General features: G+C 36.0%; 1 protein-coding gene across 2 annotated transcripts in view; it reads right to left on the bottom strand.

The window, feature by feature from the left end:
• Positions 1–12813, bottom strand: part of LOC123557748 (trafficking regulator of GLUT4 1-like) — a 48736-nt gene that overhangs the window by 18457 nt on the left and 17466 nt on the right. The window contains exon 1 of one of the 2 annotated variants that reach the window (XM_045349413.2): positions 664–770. The exons of the other annotated variant lie outside the window; for it this stretch is intronic. Coding sequence (XP_045205348.2) covers positions 664–679 — 16 coding nt within the window. The 5' untranslated portion in view covers positions 680–770. Of the gene's footprint in view, positions 1–663; positions 771–12813 lie in introns of those variants that run through there. 2 annotated transcript variants of the gene reach the window in all.

Genomic DNA, 12813 nt, shown 5'->3' with positions numbered 1-12813 from the left:
CCAGCATCACTACCAAGTTAATTTGATGTAGTGTTCCCAGAGTTTAGAAGACCTTCAAAATCAGAGCCCCATTTTTTAGAACAATTTCCGGATCAGTACTAATGGAACCATCGGTCATTTTTACTTCGAAAGGAATACGCTTTAAACGCTTATTTCCAATATCAACATTTCCAATGTTTTTTCAACACATTCTTGAATTTGCTAATACTGCAGCCTCAAGTCCGGACTGGGCTTGATACGGCCTCTTATGTGTCTTGTAAAAAAAACACAGATACTTGGAGTTTGAACAAGCTATGCCCCTGTCTACAATTTAGACAATTAATGATTAACAGCTCCCAGTCAAAACCAATCCGCATTTTTTGTAAAATCATAAATAAACCACTGATCTCTTTGTTCATAAATTCTATAATGTTGTTTTTATTTTAAAGGACAGATCAACCCCAAATATCTGTGACATAGATTAATTGTAATAAGATGTAATAAAATAATGTTTCTAAATGTCTATATATAACAACAGCAATACAGAAACAAACGATATTAACAACATTTACATAAACAACGCACACAGCAGTTAAGTTAAAACCACCCCACCAGAACGACATCTAATAAATTTAATTGATATAAGCGGAGATAAGATAAAAAGAAGAAACAAAAGTATATTACCTTCACTTTTCGCCATTTTGTTACCCAACTTACATGGACTTCATATGTTTAGTTATCTTTTTTGTTTCGCACTGTATGTGAACATTTAAAACCCGGAGATAAAATACAGTCTGCATTCGATGAATAATGCGAATCGCCGTCTTTGACAGTCCTGATAACGTGCGTATAGTCGCATATCAACGCTACAGGGGTAGAAAATATAACACCTATAGTCGCATATCAACGCTACAGGGGTAGAAAATATAACACCTATAGTCGCATTTCGGCCTCAGGGAGTTAAGATTGACCAGCAATTATATTTTGTTTACCTTTTTAATGGCCTTATGTTTAAATTTATTACTGCCATGTTTCAAATTAAAATCAAAGTTTTAAATCATTATCATAAGGCCACCATGTCCCCTTTTAATGCCATACTTCAAACATGAAGCTGCGACAGCACCTATTTGCTGCCGTAAGCTAATTTACATATCTGTCCAGTTTTGTAAATGTTGTTTTATGAGCCGCTGAAATAGAACTTACTTAATGTATTGATATCTTGGCTCTCGGAATAAAGAGGATATTCTAGGACTAGTCAGCCCGGTATCAGTGTAATGTTACAGAGTGGGGTATCATATTACTTGTCTACAGACTGATATTCCAGTCAAGAATCATTATAATATAATCTATAAGAAGATCCCTTTGAAACATAGAATGCAACCAAGCAAATTAAAGTTGGGCATTATACCCACTGCTACAAATAGACACCGTCTTTTATATAACTCAAAAATTGTTGAAAAAGAAGCTTATAAACAAAATACCGATGATTATTTATCTTTTTACATAAAACAGCATAAATGCACTCCTCTTTGCTTTAAAGACGCGTTTAGTTTGCCTTAAGTTTAACGTTTTTCAAATTACAATTGTCCATTATATCAAATGAATAGAATAATAGAGTGAATGTAATCATGCGGAAGTGAAATAGTTTCTAAATATTTGAACTTTAAAGTATAGGTAATGTATCACTTGCAGCCATATTTAGAGCCGCACCATAAGAAAAGCAACATAGTGTATTTGCGACCAGCATGGATCCATACTGTTAGTTTTCAAATCTTATTGCAATTAGATGAACCGTTAGCGGACAGTATAGATCCTGACCAGATTGTGCGAATGCGCAGGCTGGCCTGGGTCCATGCTGGCCGCAAATGTACAGTGTTGGCTTTCTAATGGTACGGTTTAATTATTAAACTTAAGTTACACTCAGGTAAAAATGGTTAACGATCCGATGAGGTTTTTTCAAATAGGGTATTTGGTAAATATCATACATATACGAGTAAAATTCAAATGCTGAGTATTTATTTTGAAGTATAATTAAAATATTGAATATTTATTTTTGAATTACTTAATGAGTCATTCACACTACATCGTATATTGCGTTAACGGACGTCCAACGTATAACAAAATTTTGAATCCGTTCGTGTCCGTTCGCATGCGTTTGATTTCCGTTTCTCGTGTGGCGCCTGCGCTCTTTGTCTGGCGATGTTCGTTTTGAACATCTTCAAAATTTGGAACGTACACCACCGGACAAAATTAAATGTACGGTAGCAATGTCTGGTATGCGTTTTGTTCTTAACGCGTGCGTTCCTTATTCTGTACTTGTCCTGTTCGCATCCGTTCGGTGGACCTGATTCACGGCCGGACTATTACCGGACATGCAACGGATGTAACGTAAGTTCAACGGTCGATAACTGACGAGAACATTTTGTCAGTTTCTCATGCGTTGTGCTTATGTTTTTACACGGTACAAGTCCGTTACTAGTACGGTGATATCCGTTTACTGAACACTCTTCGACCTGTATATATGCGTTGATCTTGCAGTCATTCTGCGTTTTGTCCGTTTTATGTGCCCCATACACCGATCGCGAGAGCACCGAGCAGCAGCGGGAGATGCCTTTCGTCACCGGATAATTTTCTGCCGCAATTTTTCTATGCGTTGGGCGTCTGTTAACACTATACGATGTAGTGTGACTGACCCATTAGTGACATAGCCCATCCGCTCATCTCAAGAGTGCACATGTACGGTTCGCGAGATCGTGAGTTCGATCCCCGGGCGAGGCATGTGTTTTCCGTCACGATTTGATAAAAACATTGTTTCTGTAATCATTCGTCCTTCACCTGAGATTCATACATGTCACGAAGTTGGCAGTTGCTTGCAGATAACAGGTTTTTACTAGTATAGTACCAAGGAACACTCGGCAGGTTACCTGCCAACCGTTAAATAACTGAAATACTGTTGAAAAACGGAATAAACAAAAAAACAACATTCTCGGAAGGACGGAAGGACGGACGGACAAGGGCAAATCTATATCCCCCCCCCCCCAAACTGGGGGCATAAAAATGCAAAGTAGAGTTAAGCGACCTGCACAGTGCATGTCAGTGAACAAGTGTATGAAGTTTCAATCCATTCCCATTAGTAGGTACTCTTAAACTTAAAGTCAGTCTCACCAGGGTTTCATTATTTAACCTGAACATTGCACTATTTCAGTTTCCGCCTTATTTCATAAAAATTAATTTTGAGATATCATTTTCAGTATTTGAAAGCATGTCTATAATATAAAATCCATATATAGCCTGTTTGATATAACATGTTTTTTTTACAAATCTATATGATGTTAAAATTTCATCTTACATATATGAAAAATAATCTGTTTTGAAAAAAACAACATCCTCTAAAAAGCGCTCATGAAAATTTCGGTTTAGCAATTATAATTACGTACCTAGAACTTCCCTAAGAAATGGTCAAGATCTATCTCAATACAATAAGCGTAAAAAAGGATAACTCAGCCAAACTAAATACAATAGTTACTGTCACATGCTTTTACGACTCATTATACTATATCATATCAACATATGGAACTAGATTTCAACTGCTTCACATTGCGTGAGTAGCCACTATCTGTTTCACAGGGGCGGTACCAGATAATACTAGGAATGGTTGAAAGACGAGCGAAATATGATTGGGCCGCACCATGAGAAAACCAACATAGTGTATTTGCGATCAGCATGGATACTCACCAGCCTGCGCATCCGCGCAGTCTGGTCAGGATCCATACTGTTCGCTAACGGTTTCTCTAATTGCAATAGGCTTTGAAAGCGAATAGCGTGGATCCTGACTTTACTGCGCGTATGCTGGCCGCAAACGCACTATGTTGGTTTTCTTATGGCATGGATCATTTATGTTTCATGTCAATGAATGTCTCGGACGGTGGGTATTAATTTCCTGAGTTTGATTTGATTAGCCATGTTTTATATACTTTATTTTCAACACAAACTCTCTTTTTTCATGTGAAATGTTCAACTTCATTAGTGTAGAAATGGTCTTTTGTGATATTAAAGAGACTGGACTACGGATATTTTCTAGACTGATCTTTCTTTAAAACTGAAGTTGGGTCATGTTATGAACATCAGCACGTAAGTTTTTGTTTCTTAACTATCTTAAAAAGTGCGAAATAAAGAAAACAAAAAAGGAACCTTCCTGCCTTCTTGACCGATGCAGCACGGAGAAATTTGTACTATATAAAGCTTTATAATTGAGCCAGTTAAGCTCTAGTAGCCAGCCACAAACACTTTCAATTTTGAATGGAAAATTAGTAAAAAGTATTAAATTTTATGTGTTTCTATAACATATAATCTGTCAGTATCTTCGGTTCAAAGACGTCTTATGTTATATGGCAATTATAATTTCCTGATATCTAAATGTTTTCTGTTGTCGTACAATTTGGAGGTCAGTGCCTTTTACAGAACATCTCTGGACCGATTCGATCTTGTGCACTGACGTAGTGATTTGGCTATCTCAACATACCACATCCTCTTCACAGATAACTTCAAATATATGCTCGGTGCATCTAGAAACGCAACGTTTTTACCATCGATTTTTTTATACTTTTCTTGTACATGTATATTTGAACTTTGTGTAGTAGTATTGTAAAATCGCTAGAAACCTGATCATCATCCAAAACCAAAACCAAAAAAAAAAAAAAAAGTCAGGTAAGTGCAGTTTTCTTGTCAATTATCAGGTTTAAATAACGTGATACCTAGTATCGCACATGCGTCTTCTGTGTATAAAGCTACATTTAAATTTCTCTTCCCTGTACATAACCATTTATTATTTTGTATGACATTGTGAGCAAAGTAAACAGGGAAGATTAACCGGACAAAAATGGCGGATCGAGCAGGTACATAACATTAATCTTATATGATAGTAAAATAGTTATTAAATTTCGATGATCATTTTGGCATTTTATGTAATTGTTTTTCAATTTTTAAAAGGTTTAAAACTTTAATAAAGCCTTTTTACTTTTACAAGCGTTATACACTGTCGCAGTAAGACAACTTCCCTGTTATAGTTTATCCCTTCTTTATTACCTCTTGCCACTCCCTTGAGCATCGACGGCTCAGGCAACCGGGCTTACTCGAGCACACACGGCTCAGGCAACCGGTCTTACTCGAGCATCGACGGCTCAAGCAACCGGGCTTACTCGAGCATTGACGGCTCAGGCAACCGGGATCACTCGAGCATCAATGGCCCAGGCAACCGGGCTCACTCGATAATCGACGATTGAGCACCCGGGCTTAACTGAGTGGTTCATGCGGTTCTATCCTGTTTACCTTGTATTCTCTATATTTGGATAGCTGAAAATCATTTATAACTCGATTTTTCTTCTGATTTGCGATATCGAGCGATCTGTGATTGACAGTACATTAATGTTAATTATATTTCAGTAAAGTAACTGTTGTTTTTCTGCACAAGACCAGTAAAAATGTATTATATTAAAATATTGTTTAAAGTCTCGAACTTTAATTAGTAAGTTACAAGGTTAGCTTTTTCGATCGTTTTCTTTTCTGATGTCCAATAATTTTATTGAAATATCTACAGGTTACGACCAACCAGAGAATAAACACATTAGCAACTACCCCACGTCTAGAGAAGGTACTTTGCCATCCTACCAGGTTATAGGAACACAACAACAGACAGGCTTTTTCCAGCCCTCAGTACCTTATCAGTCGGCTCATGTGGTCAGTTTAAACATTTTTTATGTTCTGTATAAATACGTGTCATTTTAAGACCTGTTTTCTACACTTAAAATGTATAGACATAAGATATCGGTCGTAAGATGATTTAGCCGCAAAAAGATTAATCAAATTGTTGTTAAAGTCCTTTCAAGATTCTTGGGCTTTGAAATGAATTAGGTCAAGGGCCAATTACGTCTGTCATGCACTCCCACTAAACACTTTTTCATAGGTATTAGATTGTTTGGCAGGGCTAGCTGTGTGATATTAAAATGTATCCCCTTGAAAAACTGTTTTGAACTTTATATGATTTCACTGTTTCCGTTGCAACCGTTCATTTTTGGATATGACTACCATATAGATGATATCCCACCATGTATTAGCCTGGCATCTTCAATATTGGCCTGTCTCTGTTGTTTCTGGCCTACAGGCCTGTTTGCAATCTACAATGCAAGTCAGGTACGTATCTTCTACTCTTCGTTCAAAATAAAATGGCATGTCTACAGAAGTACAACACCTTATTAATATTTATAAAACTGTTGGCAACCTTGATGAAAACAAAATAAAACGCAATAAAACGCAATAAATATCAGTAATAATTAAAGTGATTCAGATGAGTTTTGTAAATGCAACTTTCTCAGTAGTCATTTTCATTTTAAAACTCTTCATTGAATCAATTTAAAAATTGAGTATTGTGATTTTCTCAGGCCAACATTCTGGCAGATGAAGGACATTACGAGGAAGCAAGAATGATGTCAAATATCGCCAGGAACCTATTGATCATCAGTATTGTCCTCGGATGCGTTTGCATCATTACTGTGGCAGCTATACAGCTTTAATGACAGCGACTGTAGATCTGTCCCTATTGCAATGGGCACACTTATATTATCGCAAACTACTAGACTAAGTACTAATGCCAAATTGTGTTTTTTTCAAATGTATTAAAAAATCTAAAAAGTAAGTCTGATATTGATAAGAGATGAGTAAAGTTGTAACCATTATAAAGCAGGGGAAATATACATTTGGAACTTCCGATTAAGACATTAAGGTTGTAAATTACATACCGTGAAATAATGTGAGCATACAGTGTAGTCTAAATTAGATAAAGTTATCAACGGCTATGCTTACATCGTGCAATGCTTGAACATCCCGTTGTTTTTATTGTATCTGATAATGTCAGGGCGAATAAACGACAACACAAAAACTAGCTCTTTTTCCTGCTGTCGAGTTGGCGTCAGGCAGGCGAGAACGCGACGACGCGACAGAAAAGAGCGCAAACACGACATGTCTTTATCTGGCAGTCCGTCAGGTCGACAAATTATCGGCCACGTTAGTATCCTCTGAATGTGCTTTCGGGTAATATCTGAAAGCTTTGTAATTATCAGCCGGAGACCGACAATAACTTCCAATCGTGTTTCGTTATTCGTACAAATAATTTTCGCAGTTTGTACTACAACGGTCCTCAATTTCTTTAATTAGAATGTTTAGGACCTCTTGTGTGGTACTGCAATATACATTTATAGGGAAAAAAAAAGATGAATCAAGATGCCTTTAATTTTTTACATGTCTAATAATTCTAATCCAAGTAAATTGTAAAATTAGTGTAACTCAACCGGTTTCACTCGCTTACGGGATCTTCAGGAGAAATACTGTACTGTTGACTTTAGTAACGTCGCTTGGTAACGGCGTCGTTTTATTGGAACAAGTATATAATCTATGAAAATAAAATCAATTCATTTACTGCTAAAAACTGCAACTTAACATTGTTTTGTGAAATGTACTAATAAAGAATTATATAGAAAGCGAAAATTCGTTATATATTTCTGTTAGTGGTAGGGTACACTGGGTTTAGAATCAATACAAGACCTATGGGGAGAATGGATGTATCTGAGAAATAATATGAAGTAACAGGAGTAAGTGAAATATACTTTTCATGGTGGTGAAATAGATGTAGGAAGTAGGTAAACAAAAGGGGTATGTATTGGGGACACTAAAAAACAATATGAATTAACATAAAAATACCATTAACCCCTCTCCGCTCAACAGTTAAAAGCAAATCATTTTCTTAGCTACTCGTTTAGTATCCCTGTTAGAATCCATCGAAAGTTACCGGATACGCTTCACCAATAATTTATTTTTCACGTTCTTATGTGTCCATGTATTATTTCATGTTCCTTCCAACCTTATATTTTCTATTCTAAGCTGGATTAGACGTCCATATGGACAAAAATGCCCTTGAATTGCAGTGAAGGTGAGCCAATTACTATCAAAAAAACCTTTTCGATATTCAAGTGACTATCGGGTGGCAGAAGTTGGGAATAATAGACACTTATTTCCTGCAGGTAATATGATACTTTTCTACTTACCAGATAAAAACTGGTTACATTTAGTTTAGAAATTTGTCTAAATAAATAAGTGGATACTAGTATATGGTCGGCGGAAATATGCATCTATCACTTTTGTGTGAAACACGACTGTTAACGAGACCTTTGAGAATATGTTTTATCGTTCCAATTAACACGCAAAAGATTCGATTTTTATCAGGACTGAAACTGCTCGATCACCTTTAAACTCAGTTTAATGGTCGACACGAAGTCATTGTGTTATAACATTAGTACATTTCATTTATTTGGTATTATTCGTCAAAACTAGTTCACACCGTAACTGAAATAATACCTTAAGTTTGTATTCAAGTATTCATTCATCCTTTGTTTCACATTTAACTTCCTTGACTTAAATTTGTGTGTACAAAAATATACCTCTGTATCATATCGTCTCACTTGTATGGTTTTATTTCATTCCCATACTGTATGTGCACTATAAAGCATATTGGAATAGTAAGGAATGTGTTGCATATTTTAAGTAATCAATTGATGAATTATAAAGCTTAAATTAAAGAAGTTTAGAATTTTTTGTCACAATCCCCACATACAGGTATTTAATGCTCACCAGATTTTACGTTGAAAATACGTATGTAACAGTACCTGCATGTATATAACATAAAAGTTGCTATAATTTGTAACCGCATAAGTTCGATTAGGTTATCCTTCATGTTTCATTACATGGTAATATCAAAAAACAACAAACATTCGGTCTTCAATATTCAAACCCTTTGCGACATATATCATTTCTACCTATTGCAAACATGGCGTAAAATTTACCACACACTACACATCACAAAGATTAATTGGCAACAATAAATACGTGCAAAAAGGAATAATGTCTGTCTCATGTCTGTCTCATGAAATAAAATACATGTTCTAAATTTGGATAATAAGATACGATGTAGCTCATTGCAGAGCTGGAACGGTCTTCTGCGCATGCCCGGAAGTGATTACCAATTGGAGTGCACGGCAAAAAAGTGAAAATTATTGCATGTTCACACTCATTTAGTGTAAATATATATGATATACTGGCTAAAGGTTAGGTTCAGTATCACCATGATTACAAAATACATACATTCAAAGTACTTTTATTTCAAATTGCTTGAAACCGGTATATACCGGAGTCTGTAATTTATACGGGTGCTCCAAGTCTGCATTGAGTCACAGTCAATAAAATAAATCAATCATTATTATCATTGTTGACAGAGTTATCAAACATTCATGTTTCATTTGAAAATATAATATTAATGCAACATAATTCGTGTTATTACAAGTGATAAACTGCAAAAAACTATTGTAGCAAGAGAAAAAATTTTAAAACACGCAGAGATATTAGTTTAAAGTGATTTCCATATGTATGCAGCTTTATTCCAGGTAGTTATTTTTAAGTTTATCAACAGAAAGATTCTTATGTTCGAATAAAATTAGGCTATATCAAGCATTATTACATACCTAAAATTATTTTCCGTTGGGTTTTAATGGACCGTGATCGGTCAATATTTTTCCATATTGACGTGGAACGCTTTCATATCGGACGTGAAATGTTTTTGTTAACGTTGTAATGCAAAGAATCGCGTGACGTCCATGACGTCCACGCGCACGTTGCTACAACAAGCTGACGTCATTTTCGCGGAAAATATTAATGCGCGTCAGTTTGATTTGTTTATTATATTTTCGGAGAAATTCTTTTTGTATATTTCCTGTCTTTCGTTACAGAACGATAATTTAAACATAAAAAATAGTTATTTGATATTGGGTATGTAATAAAGTCGCGCAATATTACCGCTGCAGAACTCGTGCATATATCCACATACAAAGTTAATAACCTATAATTATGAGCAAATTATACACTTTAATTTTAAAAGAAGAAATAACTAACATTGGTTCTTTCCTATATTTTAAGTTTCAAACCATGTCATTATCTTATATTGTACTAAAGTTATCTCCAGAAAGCGAAGATTGCCAAAAAATCTTTAAAGTGTGAAAGGAGCATAATTCTGTAAAAAATGCAATTAAGAGTTATGGAGATTGTAACAAAACATGCAGATGATGAGTATAAAGAAATAATTTTATTTCAAATCATTTTCCTTTAAAGTACCAAAGATATGTTTATTCATTTCGAATTATAGCTATTATTACTTTGAAAATTACGTTTACATATTTCCCAAGCATCTAATTATCAAAACAGAGAAAAGTGGAAGCTTCACAGGTCGCCCAACACGACACAAACGAAAATGTTGCAGGCTCGGTTTGATTGAGCCTGTTCATGGACGGTAGTGGAAATGCATGCTACCGTCCACGCCCTCTAGCCCCGGGTTGAGCAGAACTCAACATTTACACATGCTAAAAGTACAAAAATCAATTTAGAGACATCCGCAGATGTATAAGCCGTATCTCATATTTTGAAACTTTACCGGAGACCACCCTTCTCAGCAAACGGAAGTATACGAACAAAGTTTAGAGGGTTCTTGGCAGTTATGGCCCTTTATTGACGCAGAAAATTTGGTTAATGTTTTGCATGCAACTCTTAATAATTTTTATAATAAAATCGTAATTTGTAATAACTTGAAATGAGATAAACAAGTTACCGAGTACTGCCAAGTGATGACAGTTGTTCGACAAAGAAGTTGTCAAAAGGTCGAAAGCGATGACTTCTGGACAGCTCTTGGCCATGATTAGCCTGGCTCCCTCGCTGCATGATTTTTTTTAAATACAGCAAATCTTTTAATAGTTAATTTCAAGCCTCCAAAATAGCACATGTTATCTGATGGCTAAAGGAGTCAGGGGCAATAAAATGTCAATACAGAAACAACCTGCTTTAGTTACTTCCAATGTTAGAAAAGGAAATTTATATTTGAGAAATATAACAGAACAAACATAGGGATAGGAGCGAGTTAAGCCATGATGTATAAAAACGATACATTTTTATCAAGAAATAGAGCTTCTGTTGTTACCCTTTCGATGGCGGCGGCGTCTGCGTCACAGAAGTTTTCATAAATCTTCGGCATTTCTGAACCAGCTTTCATAGCTCCGACTCAATGTCTGCAAAATTATGATAAAGTTTTCATATATGAAAGAGTTTCAAATAGTCGAACGCTATTTCAATAGACATCTCTTTTGAGTAATATTGGAAACGGAGCGCGGCTGAAGACAAAGGGCCAACTTTTTCTTTCGTCTGCCGTCAACGTTGAAAAAGGTAGGGGTCAGATACACTGGTAATACCAACAGAAACAGGACAAGCATTTACCTCTCTTCTAGCTCATTTCAATCTTTCTTCATGAAACGATTTTGTTTCCGTCTTTTTCTTCTCCAATACCTACTCGTGACCCTACCACTCTCGCAAAGCCAACCAGCTTTCCTTGCATACTGCAGCAACATATATATGCATACATGTTCATGTGTCACACGGATTCTGCGATTTCAGTCGGTAGGTTGGTTTGTAGTATGTCTGATGCCCGGTAGACCATTCGGATTCCGATGAATAAGTACAGACCGCCGATACTTTATAGGATAATTAAAAGTGGTCATTAAACCCCTATTGTTTTGGGGGTCAGTAGGTTAAAGGTTGGGGGTCATGGTGGCCTTGAGACTTAAAGCTGTTACCGCTGTTGAACCGGATGACACTTGGGGCTTGATTAGTCCAACGTCGTAGGATGATTGCCTATGGTCAGTGAATGACCACAATTTTTGAGGTCAGTAGGACAAAGACTTTGGATTGAGGCTGAAAAACCGGAGCCCGATTTGGCCTAGGGTAGTAAAACTTCTTTGCATGGTTGCCTTTGTTTATCCCTTACCCTGCTTAATTTCTATATTGAATTTGTCCATCTTTCAATTTGGACAGAACCATTAACTGTAAAAGGGGTGCTTACCAAAAAGATACCGACTGAATGGCAAATAGTGCAGATCATGATCGGACTGCAAGGATGTGCAGGCTGGTAATAATATACACCGGTCGCAAAGGCAATATCATTTGTGTTCAGCATTGTGAGGCTCAGTAGATAACCTCTGCTGGTTTGGAGATCAGTAGGACAGAGATCACGATCACAACAACAACTTTTTCGCTAAATAACTGGAGAACGGTTTAGCCTTCAGTGGTCAAACAGCATCAGGTGATTGCCACTGGTAAATAGATTATGCCGTTATATATGGGCCAGTAGGCAAACGATCGTGATCGTTGTGAACTCGAGTCAGAAAAAATGCAGAAGGTTCGTAAATAGAGATCATACTGTGTATTAAGTCAACAGGCATTTCAACAAACTAAACTTACAACTATTTTACAACAAATATTCGAAGAAGTCGCTTTAAATCTCGTCATGAGTTTGTTTTTTCGTCGATGTATGCATTCAGCTGGAACTTGATCTTCCGTTTCCTGAAATCTAACAATGCAAGCTTAGCAAAATAAAATGGAGCAAAGCGGAAAACGTTTTGAAAACAATAGAGGAGAAAACAGGTATAATTACAATTATTCACCAGTGTTTTAATCTACTCTTATGGAAACCTGACTCCAGAACATTAGAACATGGAGTTTTTGTTTCTTTCCAACACTCGACCAATAAACAACTGACAACCCGTTAAATATAAAGCTTTAAAATTAAAAGTTTTCCCTTTGCCCCATCACAAACGCTTCTTCAATTTTGAATGGAAAAGTTAGCAAATACAACTAAATCTTTTCTTTTTCGATAACATTTATTATAAATCAGTAAAAAACCTTCTTGAGAAA

This window comes from Mercenaria mercenaria, chromosome 5 (genome assembly GCF_021730395.1).
Source record: "Mercenaria mercenaria strain notata chromosome 5, MADL_Memer_1, whole genome shotgun sequence".
Taxonomy (NCBI): domain Eukaryota; kingdom Metazoa; phylum Mollusca; class Bivalvia; order Venerida; family Veneridae; genus Mercenaria; species Mercenaria mercenaria.
The sequence above is the reverse complement of the archived record's forward strand: the minus strand, read 5'-3'. Positions and strand labels throughout refer to the sequence as shown.